The sequence below is a fragment of the Aspergillus aculeatinus genome, assembly GCF_003184765.1.
Source record: "Aspergillus aculeatinus CBS 121060 unplaced genomic scaffold BO66scaffold_69, whole genome shotgun sequence".
Classification (NCBI taxonomy): Eukaryota; Fungi; Ascomycota; class Eurotiomycetes; order Eurotiales; family Aspergillaceae; genus Aspergillus; species Aspergillus aculeatinus.
The window spans coordinates 57,097-73,110 of NW_020291538.1; the positions used below are offsets into that span (position 1 = coordinate 57,097).

At 53.4% G+C, this 16,014-nt stretch overlaps 6 protein-coding genes across 6 annotated transcripts; 4 read left to right on the forward strand and 2 right to left on the reverse strand.

Moving 5' to 3' along the window:
• Positions 1-1,105: 1,105 nt before the first annotated feature.
• Positions 1,106-1,540, forward strand: BO66DRAFT_405870 (uncharacterized protein; the record flags this gene model as incomplete). The annotated part of the gene is made up of 1 exon (XM_025648991.1): positions 1,106-1,540. The coding sequence occupies one exon, from the start codon at positions 1,106-1,108 to the stop codon at positions 1,538-1,540; it is 435 nt and encodes a 144-aa protein (XP_025498847.1).
• Positions 1,541-1,860: 320 nt separating this feature from the next.
• BO66DRAFT_395775 (putative phosphatidylinositol-3,4,5-trisphosphate 3-phosphatase) lies at positions 1,861-4,559 on the forward strand. Its single transcript, XM_025648302.1, has 3 exons — positions 1,861-2,296; positions 2,386-2,470; positions 2,543-4,559. Exons 1-3 carry the CDS (start codon positions 2,294-2,296, stop codon positions 4,195-4,197), a joined length of 1,743 nt encoding a protein of 580 aa, XP_025498848.1. The 5' UTR covers positions 1,861-2,293; the 3' UTR covers positions 4,198-4,559.
• Positions 4,450-7,549, reverse strand: BO66DRAFT_395776 (putative phospholipase A2 (PlaA)). Its single transcript, XM_025648303.1, has one exon. It carries the CDS (start codon positions 7,409-7,411, stop codon positions 4,877-4,879), a length of 2,535 nt encoding a protein of 844 aa, XP_025498849.1. The 5' UTR covers positions 7,412-7,549; the 3' UTR covers positions 4,450-4,876.
• Positions 7,550-7,755: 206 nt separating this feature from the next.
• Positions 7,756-10,256, forward strand: BO66DRAFT_395777 (EXO70 family protein). The gene is made up of 3 exons (XM_025648304.1): positions 7,756-8,363; positions 8,426-8,643; positions 8,703-10,256. The coding sequence occupies exons 1-3, from the start codon at positions 8,080-8,082 to the stop codon at positions 10,079-10,081; spliced, it is 1,881 nt and encodes a 626-aa protein (XP_025498850.1). The 5' UTR covers positions 7,756-8,079; the 3' UTR covers positions 10,082-10,256.
• Positions 10,257-10,606: 350 nt separating this feature from the next.
• Positions 10,607-12,868, forward strand: ade13 (adenylosuccinase ADE13). Its single transcript, XM_025648305.1, has 9 exons — positions 10,607-10,663; positions 10,742-10,828; positions 10,924-11,651; positions 11,714-11,830; positions 11,888-11,960; positions 12,024-12,102; positions 12,162-12,168; positions 12,249-12,306; positions 12,375-12,868. Exons 1-9 carry the CDS (start codon positions 10,612-10,614, stop codon positions 12,623-12,625), a joined length of 1,452 nt encoding a protein of 483 aa, XP_025498851.1. The 5' UTR covers positions 10,607-10,611; the 3' UTR covers positions 12,626-12,868.
• A 1,057-nt stretch (positions 12,869-13,925) lies between these two features.
• Positions 13,926-15,486, reverse strand: BO66DRAFT_415444 (uncharacterized protein; the record flags this gene model as incomplete). The annotated part of the gene is made up of 5 exons (XM_025649536.1): positions 13,926-13,952; positions 14,004-14,428; positions 14,502-14,782; positions 14,909-15,094; positions 15,185-15,486. The coding sequence occupies 5 exons, from the start codon at positions 15,484-15,486 to the stop codon at positions 13,926-13,928; spliced, it is 1,221 nt and encodes a 406-aa protein (XP_025498852.1).
• Positions 15,487-16,014: the final 528 nt, after the last annotated feature.

The following is a 16,014-nucleotide window of genomic DNA, read 5'->3' on the forward strand; positions in this document are numbered from 1 at the left end:
GCCTGGTAATCGGGATATGGAGTAGCTGAGAGATGTTCCAAGAGAGGAGCGAAAGAACAGGAAGATTGGGGAAGTTCCCCGAGGCCGAAGGATTAAGCTTGCATGTGAGACGGCGGGCGTCGCATGGTCAAACCTCCGGTGATTAATGCGCCCGGAGTTCCCGCTGGGACCACCCGTTTGATGGTTTGATGTCTTTGCCGTCTCTCCGTACTCCGTAGTTACTTACAGAGTGAATAGTTAGTTAAACAATCCTAACAAGTTATCGTTGTGGTAGGTTGGTCGAAATCCTATAATTCTGGGTGCCTCCTGGCTAACTACATTAGGGCTCAGTGGTTTGTATCATGTAACTTACAGTGCAGGATAACTATAATCACAGTACCTTATTCACAAGGGTTTACATCCACACTGGGACGAAAACATGGTCGAATCTTCCTCCAGCTTGTTAAGCACAAACTTTCTCTCACCGTCAGTTGTGTAACCATGGTTTGTCACACACTAAACGCCTCATAGATCAAGTCGTTCCTCCCTGTTCTTCGATGCAGGTGGGCAACCAAAGGGATCTTCGCTCAAATTCCGCGCGATCAGCCACTCTCGGGCCAATGAGTTGTCCCTGTTGCCAGTGGTTCGTTTCACCTACTCTCGCCGCTCCACTGTTGGGGTCGAAATGCTCTCCCGCTGCATCAGGATTGCTTTTGCAGCTTCTAAGAAAAGAAAAACATCGGCTCCAGACGGAGGCGAGGGGTCTCTCCATCAGTCTCCGTTGCTCCTCCCTGCTGGTGCCAACGCTGCCGTCGCTACAGCAGAACCGGGGTTATATCAAGTCGCCGTTGCTGCTCGCTACATTCTTCTTTCTCCTCCCCTTTCTTCATCACGATTTCATCCATCTTCTCATTTCCTCCTCTGCCTATCTTCATACTTGCTCAGCACTTACTGGTAATACTTAATTTCTATTGAAGTTGGTGCTTGTCTCTTGCTTGTCAAACATATCAACCCACCCCACCTGCATACATACATACATACCTCGTTGTCGCAAGGCGCAAGGACTCAATTAAAAACCGATCTGATCAAACCTAATTCATCCGATCTACTTTCTACTCCCACCATCATGCAGCTTACCACCTTGTTCGGTCTTGCTCTCTCCACCCTGAGCCTTACCTCTGCCTCGCCTATCTCCTATCCCAGTCGCCGTGACAGCGCGGCGTTGACCTGGCACGTTTCCAACTTCACCACCGGCTGCTCGCCGGGAGGCTGCGTCTACAATTTCAACATCCTCGGTGTGGCAACCAAGAACACGCCTGGCTTCAATACTACCTGCTCTGGTACGACCACGGATAGCAGCTCCGACGACCTCGTCTCCTGCCAGAACCCTTTGATCAAGTCCCGCGTCAAAGCCGAGCCGTATCCGCTGTGGAATGTTCGGGCTGAACATGAATGGATCCTCCCTGGCGATGCCGAGTTCTTTGCTTTCGGAGAGACTAATGTCACCTCCTCGACACCGCGGTTTACGATCCCCGTTACCGAGGAGTATGGGGTCGCCTAAAGAAGTAGGAGATGAGCCAATCTCCCCGCCCTGCCTAGTGCTTGCTGAAGATGATATTACCCTCCGGAGGGTGATTCGACGGAGGTGTGGGATACGAACTGTTTTTGTATCATATGATTATCATGTCTGTTTTTTTCTTTTTCTTTGTTGTTGTGTATTGTTGATATGGGATAGGGGTTGTTTACCTAATAATGTCTGGTTACATGATGGGCGAAAAGTGGCTAATGCAGGACACAATTTTATGACCAACCGAATGAAAAAAGCATTCAAGTTACCTACCGTACTTCATACTCAGTATTTCCCATTCTTATGGATATTGTCTAGACTCGGGTGGGCAATTGACTGGTTGCATTGACCGAATGCCAGTTGATGAGGGGCGAATGGAGGGAAGGCATCCGGTGACATCATCGCCGTCAACATCTGCAATCACCCGTTGCTCTCCTTCCTTCCTCATCTCCTCCTCCACACCGAAAATTGCACAGCCTCTGTTCATTCCGCTGTGGCGATCATTATTGTTTGGACTAGGTGGATGGAAGCCGTCATCATTCGCGAATATCTCCATCTCTCCTGGGTCCCCAGAAATTGGAGATCATCACCGGGTTGAAGCCCGGGCGTGCCTTACCTCACGCATCATTAATTATCTGCGCTGCCAATGACCAGGCCAGAGACGCGCATGTCCTCTTTCACATCACCAGAGATAGATCTCTGAGCCAGACTTCATTTGCAGCACGTTAAAATTTCCCTTAGAATCTCATGGTACGTCTCAGCTTGGATTGAGCTTCCTTCTCCTCCCCACCCCTGGCATGCCAACACGGGACCTGACATGACATAATTTCCCGGCGCAGGCGTCGATCCTACGGCAGATTGTCGCTGGTCCTAGACAGCAGCATCCCGAAGCAGGCTTGGATCTCTGCTACGTGACGGACAACTGTATGCTATACCTGGACTCCCCTGAAATCTCATCGCCGCACTAATGGCCAACTCCTTCTCTCCGCACCGCAGTGATCGCAACCTCCGGTCCTTCTTCCAACTACCCGCAACGCGCATACAGAAACCCTCTTGACGAACTGGTCAAGTACCTCGACTCCAAGCACGGCAGCGACTGGTGCATCTGGGAATTCCGTGCGGAGGGCACAGGATACCCCGATTCTGAAGTATATGGCCGGATCCATCATTACCCGTGGCCGGACCACCACCCGCCCCCGTTTGCTCTCCTCCCCGCCATCACGGGGAGCATGCGCAACTACATCCACCGACTGGATGATCCCGAGTCCGCAAACAAACTAAAAAGTGACAAGCCCGACAGGGTTGCCGTCGTTCACTGCAAGGCGGGCAAGGGCCGCAGTGGGACCGTCGCCTGCAGCTACCTAATCAGCCAGGAGGGATGGAAGGCCGAGGACGCACTGCAGCGGTTCACGGAGCGCCGCATGAGGGTCGGGTTCGGTGCCGGTGTCAGCATACCGAGCCAGCTGCGCTGGGTGGGGTATGTGGATCGGTGGTCGAATCAGCTGGAAAAGAAGTACATTGAACGACCGGTTGAGATCCTCGAGGTACATGTCTGGGGCCTCCGAGATGGGGTCAAGGTCGCCGTGGAGGGTTATGCCGACCAGGGGAAGAGGATCAAGCGATTCCACCGATTCCATAAAACCGAGCGCACGGTCGTAGACGACGTGAATGTGATCCTTCCCGAAAGCAAGAATGAAAACGCACACCCGCTGCAGCAGAAGGGGAACAGCAGCAACAACAGCAGCGGCGGTAGCCCCGAAGAGTCATCAAGATCATCCCCGACAGGCAGTTCTACCCCCGAGAATCCGGCCTCCTCGGTCACGGCCGATTCCGCGACACCGACAACAACAACAGCATCTTCATCAACTGGTTCAACGTCAGCCAAACCCCAGAACAACCCTATCAAGCACATCTCCAACGCCATCTTCCGGCCTCGGCAACCCATCATCATACCCACATCGGACGTCAACATTGACTTCGAACGCCGCAGCAAGGCCGCCTACACGGGCTGGGCGATGGTCACCTCGATCGCCCACGTCTGGTTCAACGCCTACTTCGAGGGCGGCCACGAGCACGACTCCGGGTTATTTTCAAGCGAGTGGGACGCATTGGACGGCATCAAGGGTACCACCCGCAAGGGCGTCAAGGCCCTCGACCGCGTCAAAGTCGTCTGGCGCTACGCCTCCTCCCAGCACCACGGTAGTGGTGAGAGGAGTAGCATCGACCATACGACCAACGGAGCCACAAGCGCGGACGAAGGCCAACCCATCACCGAGCCCAAACCCGGGGAGCTAGCCCCCGAAACCCAGCCCTCGGACTGGCACATCCATGCGACCGACTCCGATCAACAGGAGAATCTGGACCCTGCGGAAGGTGGTGGTGGTGTTCCGAGGAACCTGAGTTCCTCTTCCTCCTCCAAAAACGACCACGGCCACCATAAACACAAGCACGGACACAAATCCTCAACGGCGTCCGACCATTCCATCGCCGCGGAGCTGACGGCCACAGCTGCAGCGTCGATCCAGGACTGGGGCAAACATCTTGGATTACGCAAGCAGACGGACGAGAGTAAGGATGTCAGTCTGGCGGGGAGCGAGGATGAGGTGAGAGAGTCCGGGGAAGGAGAGTTGAAGAAGACGACGAAGACGTGAAGATAAATGTAGATTCCTTCATCTTCTTCTTTCCTGTGATTTGGAAGCTAACACGACTCGCATGTATTGGGAACCGGCTCTTGGTCGTTATCATTTTCCTAGCGTTGTTTTTGCTTTTCTGTGTTTTCTCTGGGGAAATTAGAAGTAAGTATACGGATAAAAAGGTGCTTTACCCTTCCTATACCCCGTGTTTGGTTTTGCTTCTTCTGTTCATTCTGTCTCCTGTACATAGAGACACACTGCGTGTTCCATAATTCGGTTCGTATATTGAAAGCTTGGTGAAATCAACCGCCCCTCCCCCCGGCGTCTGGCTTGTATACATACACAGCAAGAACAAAGACACGGATATGGAAGAAGGATATCTAAGCTAGATTACAATGCAGCTTATGTACTGTACACGTGCAGATCCAAAAGATAGTCTGCCTGGCATAGGGAATCAAGAAATAAATCGCGAGGTAGATAAGAAATCAAGAACAAGTGTGCTTGGTACTTAGCAGTATATGCAGCTCCTACCCTACTGTACCGTGACAATAAACAACCCGTTATCCATGAGTGATGCGCAAACTCCAAGCTTGTACGCCTGTTGTAAGGGGGGGGATCTTTTCCTTATCATTTATGCTGACGACATCATACACCAAGGAAAGTGATTTGGTTGATGCTCTGGGGGGGGAAGAAATCTCTAGATGGGAACAAACCCGGCCAGCCGCTGACGATGCTCCTGCTCCTCGCGCCGTAACCGATCGGATTTCTTGCGCTCGTACACCGCCCGGACCACGCGCTTGACCTGGTCTTCGCCCTGGGCGAAGTTGGCCTTGGCCAGGCCGACGACGGAGTCGATCTGCTCGGGCGTGTAGACGAAGTTCCAGGTGGAGAGGAAGTCGTCGACGTCCGGGTTGATGGAGCCCGGGTACGGAGTGAGCGGCTTGGCGGGGTCGGAGACCTTTTTCGAGGTGGTGCTTTCCGAGTGGCGGGTCGGGGAGCGGGATGGGTTCAGCGCGGAGGAAGACGGGAGGTTCGGGGCGGATGGGTTGGGGAGGAGGGGGAAGTAGACGACGGCGATGCCTGCATCGGGTCGCATGAGGTGGAAGTCGGAATCGGAGTGGTCGTTTTCCTTGTCGTTGCTCGTGTGGCGGCGGGGCTGGAAGAGCCGTTTCGACGGCGGGGGCTCGCGATCGGAGACCATCTCTTGTTTCGTGCCGACCCAGACGTTGCAGTAGTCCAGGTCGGTGCTTTGGCTGGGCGTCGGGTTCGTGGCGGTGGGGTCTTCGCCCTGCGTCATCCCCCGTTGGGTGTTATCCGATGGGGACGTTGAAGATGAAGGAGAAGAAGAGGGCGGGGAAGTCTTGTCTTTCGCGGCGTTCATCCTCTTGTTGATCTCATCCTCGGAGATGTTTTGCGGCTCGCGGAGAGTCTCCTCGGTGATCTTGGGTTCTTCGCTTTCGCGCGGCCAGCCGGCTCCGATCGGCCAGCCCTTGATGCCTCGTTGGCGAGCGTAGCCGTCTACGACGGAGAGCCAGTTCTCGCGCTTGATGTCGGCTGAGGCGTCGAAGGCAATGATCACGTCCACGTCCCGACCAGGTCGGAGCAACGGGTAGATGGGAAGGTTGTTGCTCATGCCTGCATCCATGAGACGGAGATGCTTGCTCTGAAAGATCGAGTCCGGACATGAAGCGGGCAAGAGGTCCTTCATTCCTAGGACGTAGTTCGGGATCGCGGCTGGGTCAATGGGGTGGACCCGGATCAGGTCCTTCGTCTTGCCCTGAATCAAGGAATCGATGCCGCCGAATCCAGTAATGCCCCTCACCACGGGTCGGATCTCTTTGTAATAGTGAGATAGAGTGGCACAGAAAGCGCTACCCCAGATACCCATGAGACCCGGCACGCGGAGTTCGGGGATGGGGGATATTTGTTCACGCTTGACGTTGGCTCCACCGTAGAAGTGTCTTCCCAATGCCCAGGTCGGTATGCCGGCACCGAGTTCCTCGCAGAAGAACTCGTACGGCGTGAACTCGAACCATTGGAACCAAGCTTCGTTTTTCGATTCTTTGATGACATCCTCAGGCTTGGGCTGTTTGCCGTCTTCATTCTTGATCTCGACTGTGGGAATCTCATGGCGGACGGCAGTGTAGATAGGAAGTGGATGCGCTCCATTGGTGAGATTGTACCTTTGATTGGAGAGCTTGAGGTCTCGATCACAAACCCCCAGTTCGCCCTTGGGTACTAACAATCTTGCAGCCAATAGCATGCCGTATATGTCGACCAGGCCGAAGTCGGCGCCGGGATCGCCCTTGAGCTTCTCGACCAATCCGCTCAGCAGATATTTGTTGGTGGGTGCGGTAGTGAGCAGCTTAAGTGCTGCCGGAGGAAACGCTAAGTGGATTCCCAGCCTATTTTTCAGGTGATCGACCTGCTTGTTGAAGTTACGCCCCGTGATAGACGAATGGTACAATGTTTGTAGCCAGCAGCTTCCGCTCACTCCTGCGGTGTAGGTCACGCAGTCCCAGAGCCCGGCTTCTTGGGCCGCGAGATACGAGCCTGTGCCGGCGACAAGCGCACGTAGACCTCCCCCCGAGCCACACATAGCTATGGTAGGGACATCGTCGGGATGAATATCCTCTTCGTTGATGTTGAGATAGGACGCAAGGGCTATTACGGCGTACTTTCGTCGTCTTTCCCTGTACATCAGTTCTTCATCACACAGAGTATCCCCGACCCGGACTCTTGCCTTTCGTAGAATCTCAGGGTTGATATCCGGATCATGAGCTTCCTTCCAGATCTCGTCGGCAAGGGAACCAGGGGCCATTGATAGTTCCCGCTGGAGCTTCTGCACCGATGCAGGTAGCAAACGGGTCCAATCGGGAATAATGTAATTTTTGAGGTTCTCTAGCTCAATCCAGTCCGGGGTGCCCACTGATAGCTTGACGCCCTCGAACTTCCCCAAGATGTTGGTCCAAACCGACCCCGCATCGTCATGATGCGCGTCTTGTCTCGAGCCATGCCCTGGCAAGTAGTCGCTGAGTGAGGTCTTTTTCGAATCTTTGTCCGCGAAGACGGAAGAAGTGGTAGAAAAGAGGGCTCTCGGCTCGGCCTGCAGCAGCAGTTGCTTATTTGGGAGGTATCGACCACCGGCGACGTAGAGTACCCCGCCGCCCAGGGCAATTAGAAAGGTAGGAGGAATTGTCCAATGCAAGCGCGATGCTTTCGCAGCACCCATGGTGAGATGGGTACTCCGTAGGATGAGAGGAGCAGTGGCGGGCAGCATGCAATGGTGAAGTCCATAACGGAGGAGGGGGGGAAAGTTGAGTCCAGACCGCGACGATCAGGTACTACTTAAAACAAATTCCAAGTTCCGTTCTTCATTCCGACGGATTCGAGCTGGTGGGAGGAAATGTAGCCATTTCTATTACATCATATCATGTGATGCATCAATGTTGGGCTTCAGCCAAAGTCCGGTACGCAAGACGGGCCGAAATTACCATAACGAGGCAAGCGCGCATTGCGGAGTCACGCAGCAAAGCAAAGCAAAGCAAGCAAAGCAAGCAAATGCGCCCGGTGTCCGTCCGGGGCAGACGAAGAAGGAGACCTACTCGGAACCTCTCACTCAACGCTTGGAGGTAACTATATTAAACCAACTGTCATGCTTGTTTCATGAGGCCAGGTGCCTCGTTGGTCAGCTCTTAATTCTGACGTGTCGCCTACTACTCTAATTTCATCTAATTTCTTCCCCTCAATTACTCGTATCTTGTTGTCCCGTATCGCATTATCGCATTGAATGAGCGAGGAATGACGTCTCTCCGTTCTTGCATAGTCGATTTCATTTACGAATAATCCCTGATTGTCTGATGTTGACGGTGGGACCGGCCGATCGAGTCCCCCTTCGCCATGGTCGCCCCAAGGAACGCCGCATACGCCGAGGAGAGTGCAGAGGTTGAGGTTCTCTACGCCAACCTTGAGAAGCTGAAGCTCCTCACCAAGAAAATCCAAGGCTCCTTGGTGCGTCTTGAGACCGGCGGAAACGTGGTCAAGCATGCCATCGGCCCTATCTACAGTAACACCCAATCCCTCCAGATCACCAACAGCAACATTGAAAAGGTCAATGAAGCTATTGAGCGCCTGCGCCAACCCCTCAATGCCAAGGGTCAAGAGGAAGGCATTATCCGTTCTGAGTATGCATCCTCCAGTAACACCACTGCCACCGACTTTCTTCAATCTTGCTGACCCCCTAAAGCCCTCAGAGTGTCGGAGTGTCGCAATATCTTTCGGCTGTGAGACGTGTAGAAAAGGCGCTCGCGGACTTGAACTCTACCAATCTGCGATCCAACCAGAAAGCAATCACGGACTTCAACTCTTTACTGAGCCTCGGCAATTCGCAGCTTCAAGACTTGCTCCGCAGCCGGCTGGGCGAAAATGTCGGTGCCATCGAGCCATTACACTACTTAACCAAAGGTATGCAGCCATCTGACATCCCCAATTGATGAAAGAAGGCTGACATTCACTACGTGTAGAGCTCCCGTTCCCCTCACTTCCCGACGACGTTCTCACCGAACTAGGACCCGTGTGCGCCACTATTGCCTCTGCAGCAAGCTATGGGCCTCAACGAGATGGCGGGAATCCCGCGCTCAAGATATACTCCGATTTACGAGGACCATATATAACGGCGAGTTTGCAGAACCTTGCTATAGCGTCATTGAATACCGTCAAGCGAAGAGCTGCGGACGGCCCTTACCGACAAGGCACAAATGGCATCGGCATCTACTCCAATGCCTTGGAGAGCTTCATCTACACGGAACATGATATGATAGTGAGGATATTCACTGGGGGAGAGCGTGGTTTGGCTCTGCAAGCGACGTGTCGCTCGGCCTTGACTGAGTACTCGCAGACACTTCGTGAGCTCAATCACTACATCCGATCCAACCTAATGACGGACTGTTTTCTGGCTTTCGAGATTATAGAAATCGTTACTGCGATGTCTTATCGCGTCGATTCAAAGACAGGAGAACTTAAGAGTTTGTTTATCGAGGCGCTGCGGCCTGTGCGTGAAACAGCCAAATCATCCCTCTCGGAGCTCCTCGAAGAAACGAAGCGCAAGGCCGCAGGTATATCTATGCTGCCCCCGGATGGCGGATCAGTGCCTCTTGTGGGTGAGGTGATGAGCTCTCTGGCCACATTAACTGGATACTCCGGGCCCCTGGCATCGATCCTGACCTCTTTGGGTGATGGAAACTGGCATTCGACCGCCAACGCAGCCACTACGCCCTTGGATGTCAGTCCAGACAGTTCGACCCTGTTGTCGCATTTCATTCTTGATATGATCGAAGCCCTAATGATCGCGCTTGAGGCACGGGGTCGAGCACTTCATCGCTCCAAGGCAGTACAGGGAGTGTTTCTGTCAAACGTCTTTTGCACTGTGGACCGCTCTATCAGGTCGAGCCCAGAGCTAGCCAAATATCTTGGCTCTGGAGACAGCATTGCACGGATTGACTCCTTCCGGAAACGGGCGACATCGACATATCTTGATGCTTGGAAGGAGACGTCTCACTACCTTCTCGATGTGCAGTACACCTCCCGTGGTTCCGGTCGGCCAACGTCCGGAGGTGTGGTTGATTCCAGCGCCATTGTTAAATCGCTGTCGTCCAAAGATAAGGACGCGATCAAAGACAAATTCAAGGCATTCAACGCCAGTTTCGAAGATCTGGTGACTCGTCATAAGGCTCTTTACATGGAACGTGAGGTGCGCGGGGTTCTCGCTCGGGAGGTGCAGGCAGTCCTGGAGCCTCTCTACGCGCGGTTTTGGGATCGTTACCATGAGATCGACAAGGGCAGAGGCAAGTATGTCAAATTCGACAAAGCAAGTCTCTCTGCGCAGTTGGCGGCGCTGGGATGAATGCTGGCCAAACCCGCAACGAGCACTGTGGGGTCCGCCGTACCGAATGCAGGAGGTTGGTCGTGTTGATCATTTGCCTTTTGGTGGTTGGGTGGGAATAAACGAGGGCCAATTGGCGGATATAGGTTTCTTCTCGTAATGTTTTATTCTAACTAGATTATTTTTTATAGTATATTATTATTGGTAACCACCATTGACTACTACTGTACAACTGTAGGGCATACTACTCCGTTCTCCGTAGGCAGTAATACTTGAAGTTCACCAGTCGCAGTGGACGCATTAGGAAAGATCGGAAAATCGAAAGTCGAAAAGGGGTCGTGCGCTTTTCCCCCACGTCGGGACCGTCCGTCATGTGATGATTAGCCCCTCCAGATGATAACGTGACTGATAAGCGGAGACCCCGCTAAGAGTCATCCAGCCCGCTGTAAATTTTCCTGGCTCTACGCACACTTCTCGACTCCATTCACCCTGTTTCCTCCATTTCTGCCTTTCAATTCCTGTGGAAATCCCTTCAATCCCTTTCGGACAGGATGTCTTCCAGCAACGATGTCTACCAGACCCCTCTCAACTCGCGTTATGCGAGTAAGTTCCTCCTGACACCTCCTTGACGATATCTGCCAGCCGGAGCGATATCGGACTAATTGTTGTTCGGGTGTTCAGGCAATGAGATGAAGTATCTCTTCTCTCCCCGAAACCGCTTCTCTACCTGGAGACAGCTGTGGTTGTGGCTTGCTGAGTCGGAAAAAGGTGATTATCCTTTGTCGCTGTACAACAGCTCTTTCTTTCCATCTCCATATCGCAGTCTGCGAGCTGCCGACTAATCAGACGGCCCCTTCTCCCAGAACTCGGTTTGGCTATCTCCGATGAGGCGATTGAGCAGATGAAGGCTCACCTGGTCATCCAGGATGACGAGTTCAAGGTTGCCGCAGAGGAGGAGAAGCGTCGGAGACACGACGTCATGGCCCACGTTCACGCCTACGGCCAGGTCGCCCCCGCTGCCGCGGGTATCATCCACTGGGGTGCCACCTCGTGCTACTGCACGGACAACGCCGATCTGATCTTCCTCCGCGACGGTCTCGATATCTTGATCCCTAAGCTTGCCGTTGTCATTGACAAGCTGTCTGCCTTCGCCAAGCAGTACAAGGATCTGCCCTGCCTGGGTTTCACCCACGGCCAGCCCGCTCAGCTGGTCACCGTCGGCAAGAGAGCTTGCTTGTGGATCCAGGACCTGCTCATGGATCTGCGCAACCTCGAGAGAGCCCGCGATGATCTGCGCTTCCGCGGCGTGAAGGGTACCACTGGTACTCAGGCCTCTTTCCTCCAGATCTTCAACGGCGACCACGACAAGGTCGAGCAGTTGGACGAGCTGGTCACTAAGAAGGCCGGTTTCGACTCTGCTTTCATCATCTCCAGTCAGACTTACTCCCGTAAGATCGATGTCGACGTGGGCAATGCCCTCGGCTCCTTCGGTGCCACTTGCGAGCGCATTGGTATCGACATCCGCCATTTGGCCATGCTCAAGGAGGTCGAGGAGCCCTTCGAGAAGGACCAGATTGGCAGCAGTGCCATGGTGAGTTGCATTCTCTGACAACGAGCTACGGAATAAAGGCTAATGGGATTGTTCCTTCACAGGCCTACAAGCGTAACCCCATGCGTTCCGAGCGTCTGTGCTCCCTCGGAAGACACCTTCAGAACCTCCCCAAGGACGGCTTGGATACCTACTCTGCCCAGTGGTTCGAGCGCTCGCTGGTGAGATACTTTCCGCCTATTTGTTAGCCATGAAACCATCTGACAATCAGCAAACAGGACGACAGCGCCATCCGCCGTATCAGCATTCCCGAGCTCTACCTCTCCGCTGACGCTTGTCTCATCCTCCTGAGTAAGTGGCGACGATGCCAGCTCTAACACTAGAATTCAATCGCTGACCAGCCCATCATCGCAGACAACGTCACCTCCGGCTTCGTCGTTTATCCCGAAGTCATCAAGCGCCGTGTCAACGACGAGCTTCCTTTCATGGCCACGTATGTCCCCCAATTATCACCCCTAGAAGATGAGTCCCAGCCACTAACCAACCCAACAGTGAGAACGTAAGCCTCACCCCGAGAAAACAATCTTTCCTTCACCACAACTCCCCTCTTCAATAAAAAAAACAACTAACCACCACTAGATCATCATGGCCTGCGTGAAGAAGGGTCTTTCCCGCCAGGACGCCCACGAGGAAATCCGTATGTCTTATGAAGCACATCAATTTCCACTCTATTCCATCCTTCTAACCACAATCCCCCAAATGCAGGCGTCCTCTCCCATCAAGCCGCCGACAACGTCAAGAAGCACGGCAAGGACAACGACCTCCTCGACCGCGTCCGCCGCACCGCCTTCTTCGCCCCGATCCTGGACGAGCTCGACCAGCTGCTCGACCCCAGCACCTTCGTCGGCCGCGCCCCGCAGCAGGTCGAGAAGTTCACCTCCACCGAGGTCAAGAAGGCCCTCCAGCCCTACGAGGCCTCCCTCGCCAAGGCCGAGACGGCCGCTCTGTATGTATAGACACACAAACTTTCAAGCCCTGGTAATTAGTCCCGTATGGGCTGTGGGAGACGAAGAAATGTCAAAAAAGTCTTTTCAAGAGGGACAGAAGGGGGAGAAAAGTAGATGCGATAGCCATATTAGTTTAGGTGAGATCTCGCGATTTCGGGAAGAAAAAGTATCCGGGTGTAGCAGAACCGAATCCCGGGTGCGTTTTTGGTTGTTGTATGATTGCAAACGGGTCTTGTATATACGGTATATGACTTTAATCGATGATTGCAATCGATTCATACTCTATGACGGAGTTCAGAAGGGATTGTAGTCCGTGTGGGTTAGTGGAGAGAATATGACCAACCCATTCTTGTCTATTGCTGAGATGACCGACCGGGAGCCGAGATGTATGTCTCGGAGACAGAAGAACGAAATAAGGTGGGATAGAGTTTTGACAGTAAGGCCGCGGTGCAGGGGGTCAATTGAGTTGGGCACTGGCCATGAGTCCGGAAGGCTAGAGTCAATCCCGTCTAAGAGCCGCGGGCCCGGCCCTTGTGTGACTTCCCCAAAGAGGAATCCACGGCTGAGTCCGACCACGGTGGTGCCTGCGGGCCTCAGGCCCCTGGCCCCAAGTCTGGGCCTTCAGCACAGACGAGCATATACAGTATGTGAAGCACGGGCTGTGAGTGATTTTTACTTGCAAGTCATAATGTCATGATCTATCTCTAAATTCTTATCCGCCAACAAACTCGAAACACGAGACACGAAACACGAAACACAATATAACAAACAAAAATGAAGGGGGAAAAACAAAGCAAGAAGATAAGAGATGAACCGAAAAACATACGTACACACGAGGTGGAGTATGAGCACATGAGACTTTTTTACCCCTGCATAAAAGAAATAGGAGACGAGATGGTCCCGAGTATGATAAGCGGATAGAGAACTTCAGGGCAGCGGATGCAATGGCCCCTGAGTAATATGTGCTAGAATGGAGAAAGACGGAGAAGAGGAGAAGGGGAGAAGGGGAGAAGGGTCGGTAGGCTGGAGATCTTGGTTCGACATGTTTGTTTCATTTACTATTACAGAGAAGGCTTATGTTAGTTTAGATGAGCCTAATGGTACATCGAGCAGCCAAGGAAGGTAGTGGGGAATGTGGTGAGACAGTAAACGAGCATAATAGAGATGATAGGAAACGCACCATGCCACGCTCAAACGATATGGTCCTGATGTTCATACAATGTCATCCTTGTCAAGTACTTTGCAGGTAGTTGTTTCTCCCAGTCGTATCAGGGCCATGAATGTTGGCCTCAAGTGAAAGTTGTTTCTCTTAGAAGGTTGAAAGCCAGTTGATGATCTGTACATATTAGATCGAGAAGCGAATGAGAGGAAAAAGAGGGTAACGTACCATCATCGCTTGCACCAGAGCGACTTGCTCACCGTAGTGCTTTCCGTCCCAACTCTCGGCCTGCAGCGTCGCATTGTACAATCCTAGAGCATCCATGCCTCGGGCACGGGCTTCCTTGATAGTGTCTTGCGAATACTGCCAGCTGGAAGCGTGGATGTTGTCCCTAGCGTCCTTCCGGAGGCCAGGGGCGGTGGGACCGAGCCAAAGGAAAGGGGTTTTTTGTTTGGTCGCCTTGGCCATGGAGAGCCATTCGTCCATGCTCTTCTGGGCTGCCGGTAGAGAGTATGATGTCGAAAGCGAGAGGCTCAAGATCACGGGAACGGGCTTGCTTCGGTCCGCGGCTCTTCCTGTCAGGCGGCGGAAGTGGTCGCGGGCACTCTTGGAGGCCATGGAACCATCGGTGGAGAGGAAAGCATGAGATGCACCTTAATTCAACCTAGAGGTCAATTCCAACCCTTAAAGAGAGCTTTGGCATGATATAACCACCGGGTCACTCACGGGAGGGGCACGAGTATGGGGCCCGCAAGGCGGGGCTACCGCTTTGTGCATCAACTTGGTCACTCGAGGTAATACGCAGGGGTAGACACGCTGCTTGGGTGAACTGGGACTCGCATCGACATCTCTGGCTCAAGTCCTTGTCCATTTCCCAGTCTCTAAGAGAGCCGGTCGCGAGATTCTGCCGCAGAAGGATGTTGAACCCCGCATAGGCGTCGGCTAAGGCATCATCCCCCACAAAGACAATCCCATCGAATCTCTGCAGGATTTCACACACTTCAGAGCTGGAGTACCAACGATAGGCACAATCTGGACGGCGAGTCAGCCGGAGGGTCGCGAAGGGTTGGTTGCTGTCTGAGCGGATTTCTCGGCAAGTTGCCCGACAGCGGGGCCACAGTAAATCTTGTCACTTGCCTTGGGAGGTGTACGCAGCATCGAACCCATGACGACCACCATTGCTCATGGCACTTAGCAGTTCATCTCGGGTTGAGCAGTACGCTGGGTTGGATGCTCGTCCATCGCCGGTTGACGGGGTGTTGTAGAGGGACACTGAAGAGATGCCGCACTCACGTCGGCCCACATAATGAGCCAGTAAACTATGTATCAAAGCGGGCTGAATAAGTAACTCTGGCCACTGACTGACTCGCGGGAGGCAAAGGTTTAGGGACGGCAGGGCCCGAACTTACTCGGTTTGAGATTCATGGCGAATGGGGCCCTTCTGCGAAGGGGTGAAAGGCAAATAGAAGATGTCTCGGATGAGCCAGACAATATAGAAGACGCCCAACACCCACAGACAAGCCATCAATTTGTATGTGGAGGATCGCCAGGTGACTCTACGAATCAACCTTCGTCCGTTGGGTCCCTCGATCGGACCCCGTCGTGGTGGAGCATTGTTCTGTTGCGTTGCAGAGAATGGATAGGCAAACGCCTCGTTCATCGCGGATGATAAGCCCATTGGTTCGCTATGGGAAGCACGGCGACGAGACATATTGGGGAGGGGGAAACAGGGTTTTTCTTTACATGCACTTGCAGCTGGGAAGGGATGGTAGTACAAGAAGAGGAGGGTTTAGGGAAGATGCATCTGCTGGGAAGGACAACAACTTTCTGGGGGGTTCCGTTTGCTTTAGGGTAACGAAAGTCTGCGTGGCAAGACAGAGACCGAGCAGAGTAGAGAGGCCCGCAGTAGAAGGAGATGAGCCCCGCCAAACAGCCCGAGGGGTATCCGGAAGGAGGGGTGAGGTTGATAGTAAAAGTACTGGAGACGAATCCAGGCGCGGCACAGAATGACGGCGATGCTGATGAGACCTGAGACCAGAGAGGGGCACAGAACGGCCAGGACGTCAGGCGCCTGTCCTTTCTTCGTCCTCTTCCTTTATTGTGGCTTTTTGTTTCCGTAACTCTCACTGTCACCGTGACTCTTTTTCTCCTGGCCTGGTGTTCTCTACCTCTGTTCTGTCTTGCTTCCTGGCCTTTGGGTAATTCTGTCCCTCGAGGGCTGCCTGCTAGATAGTCGACG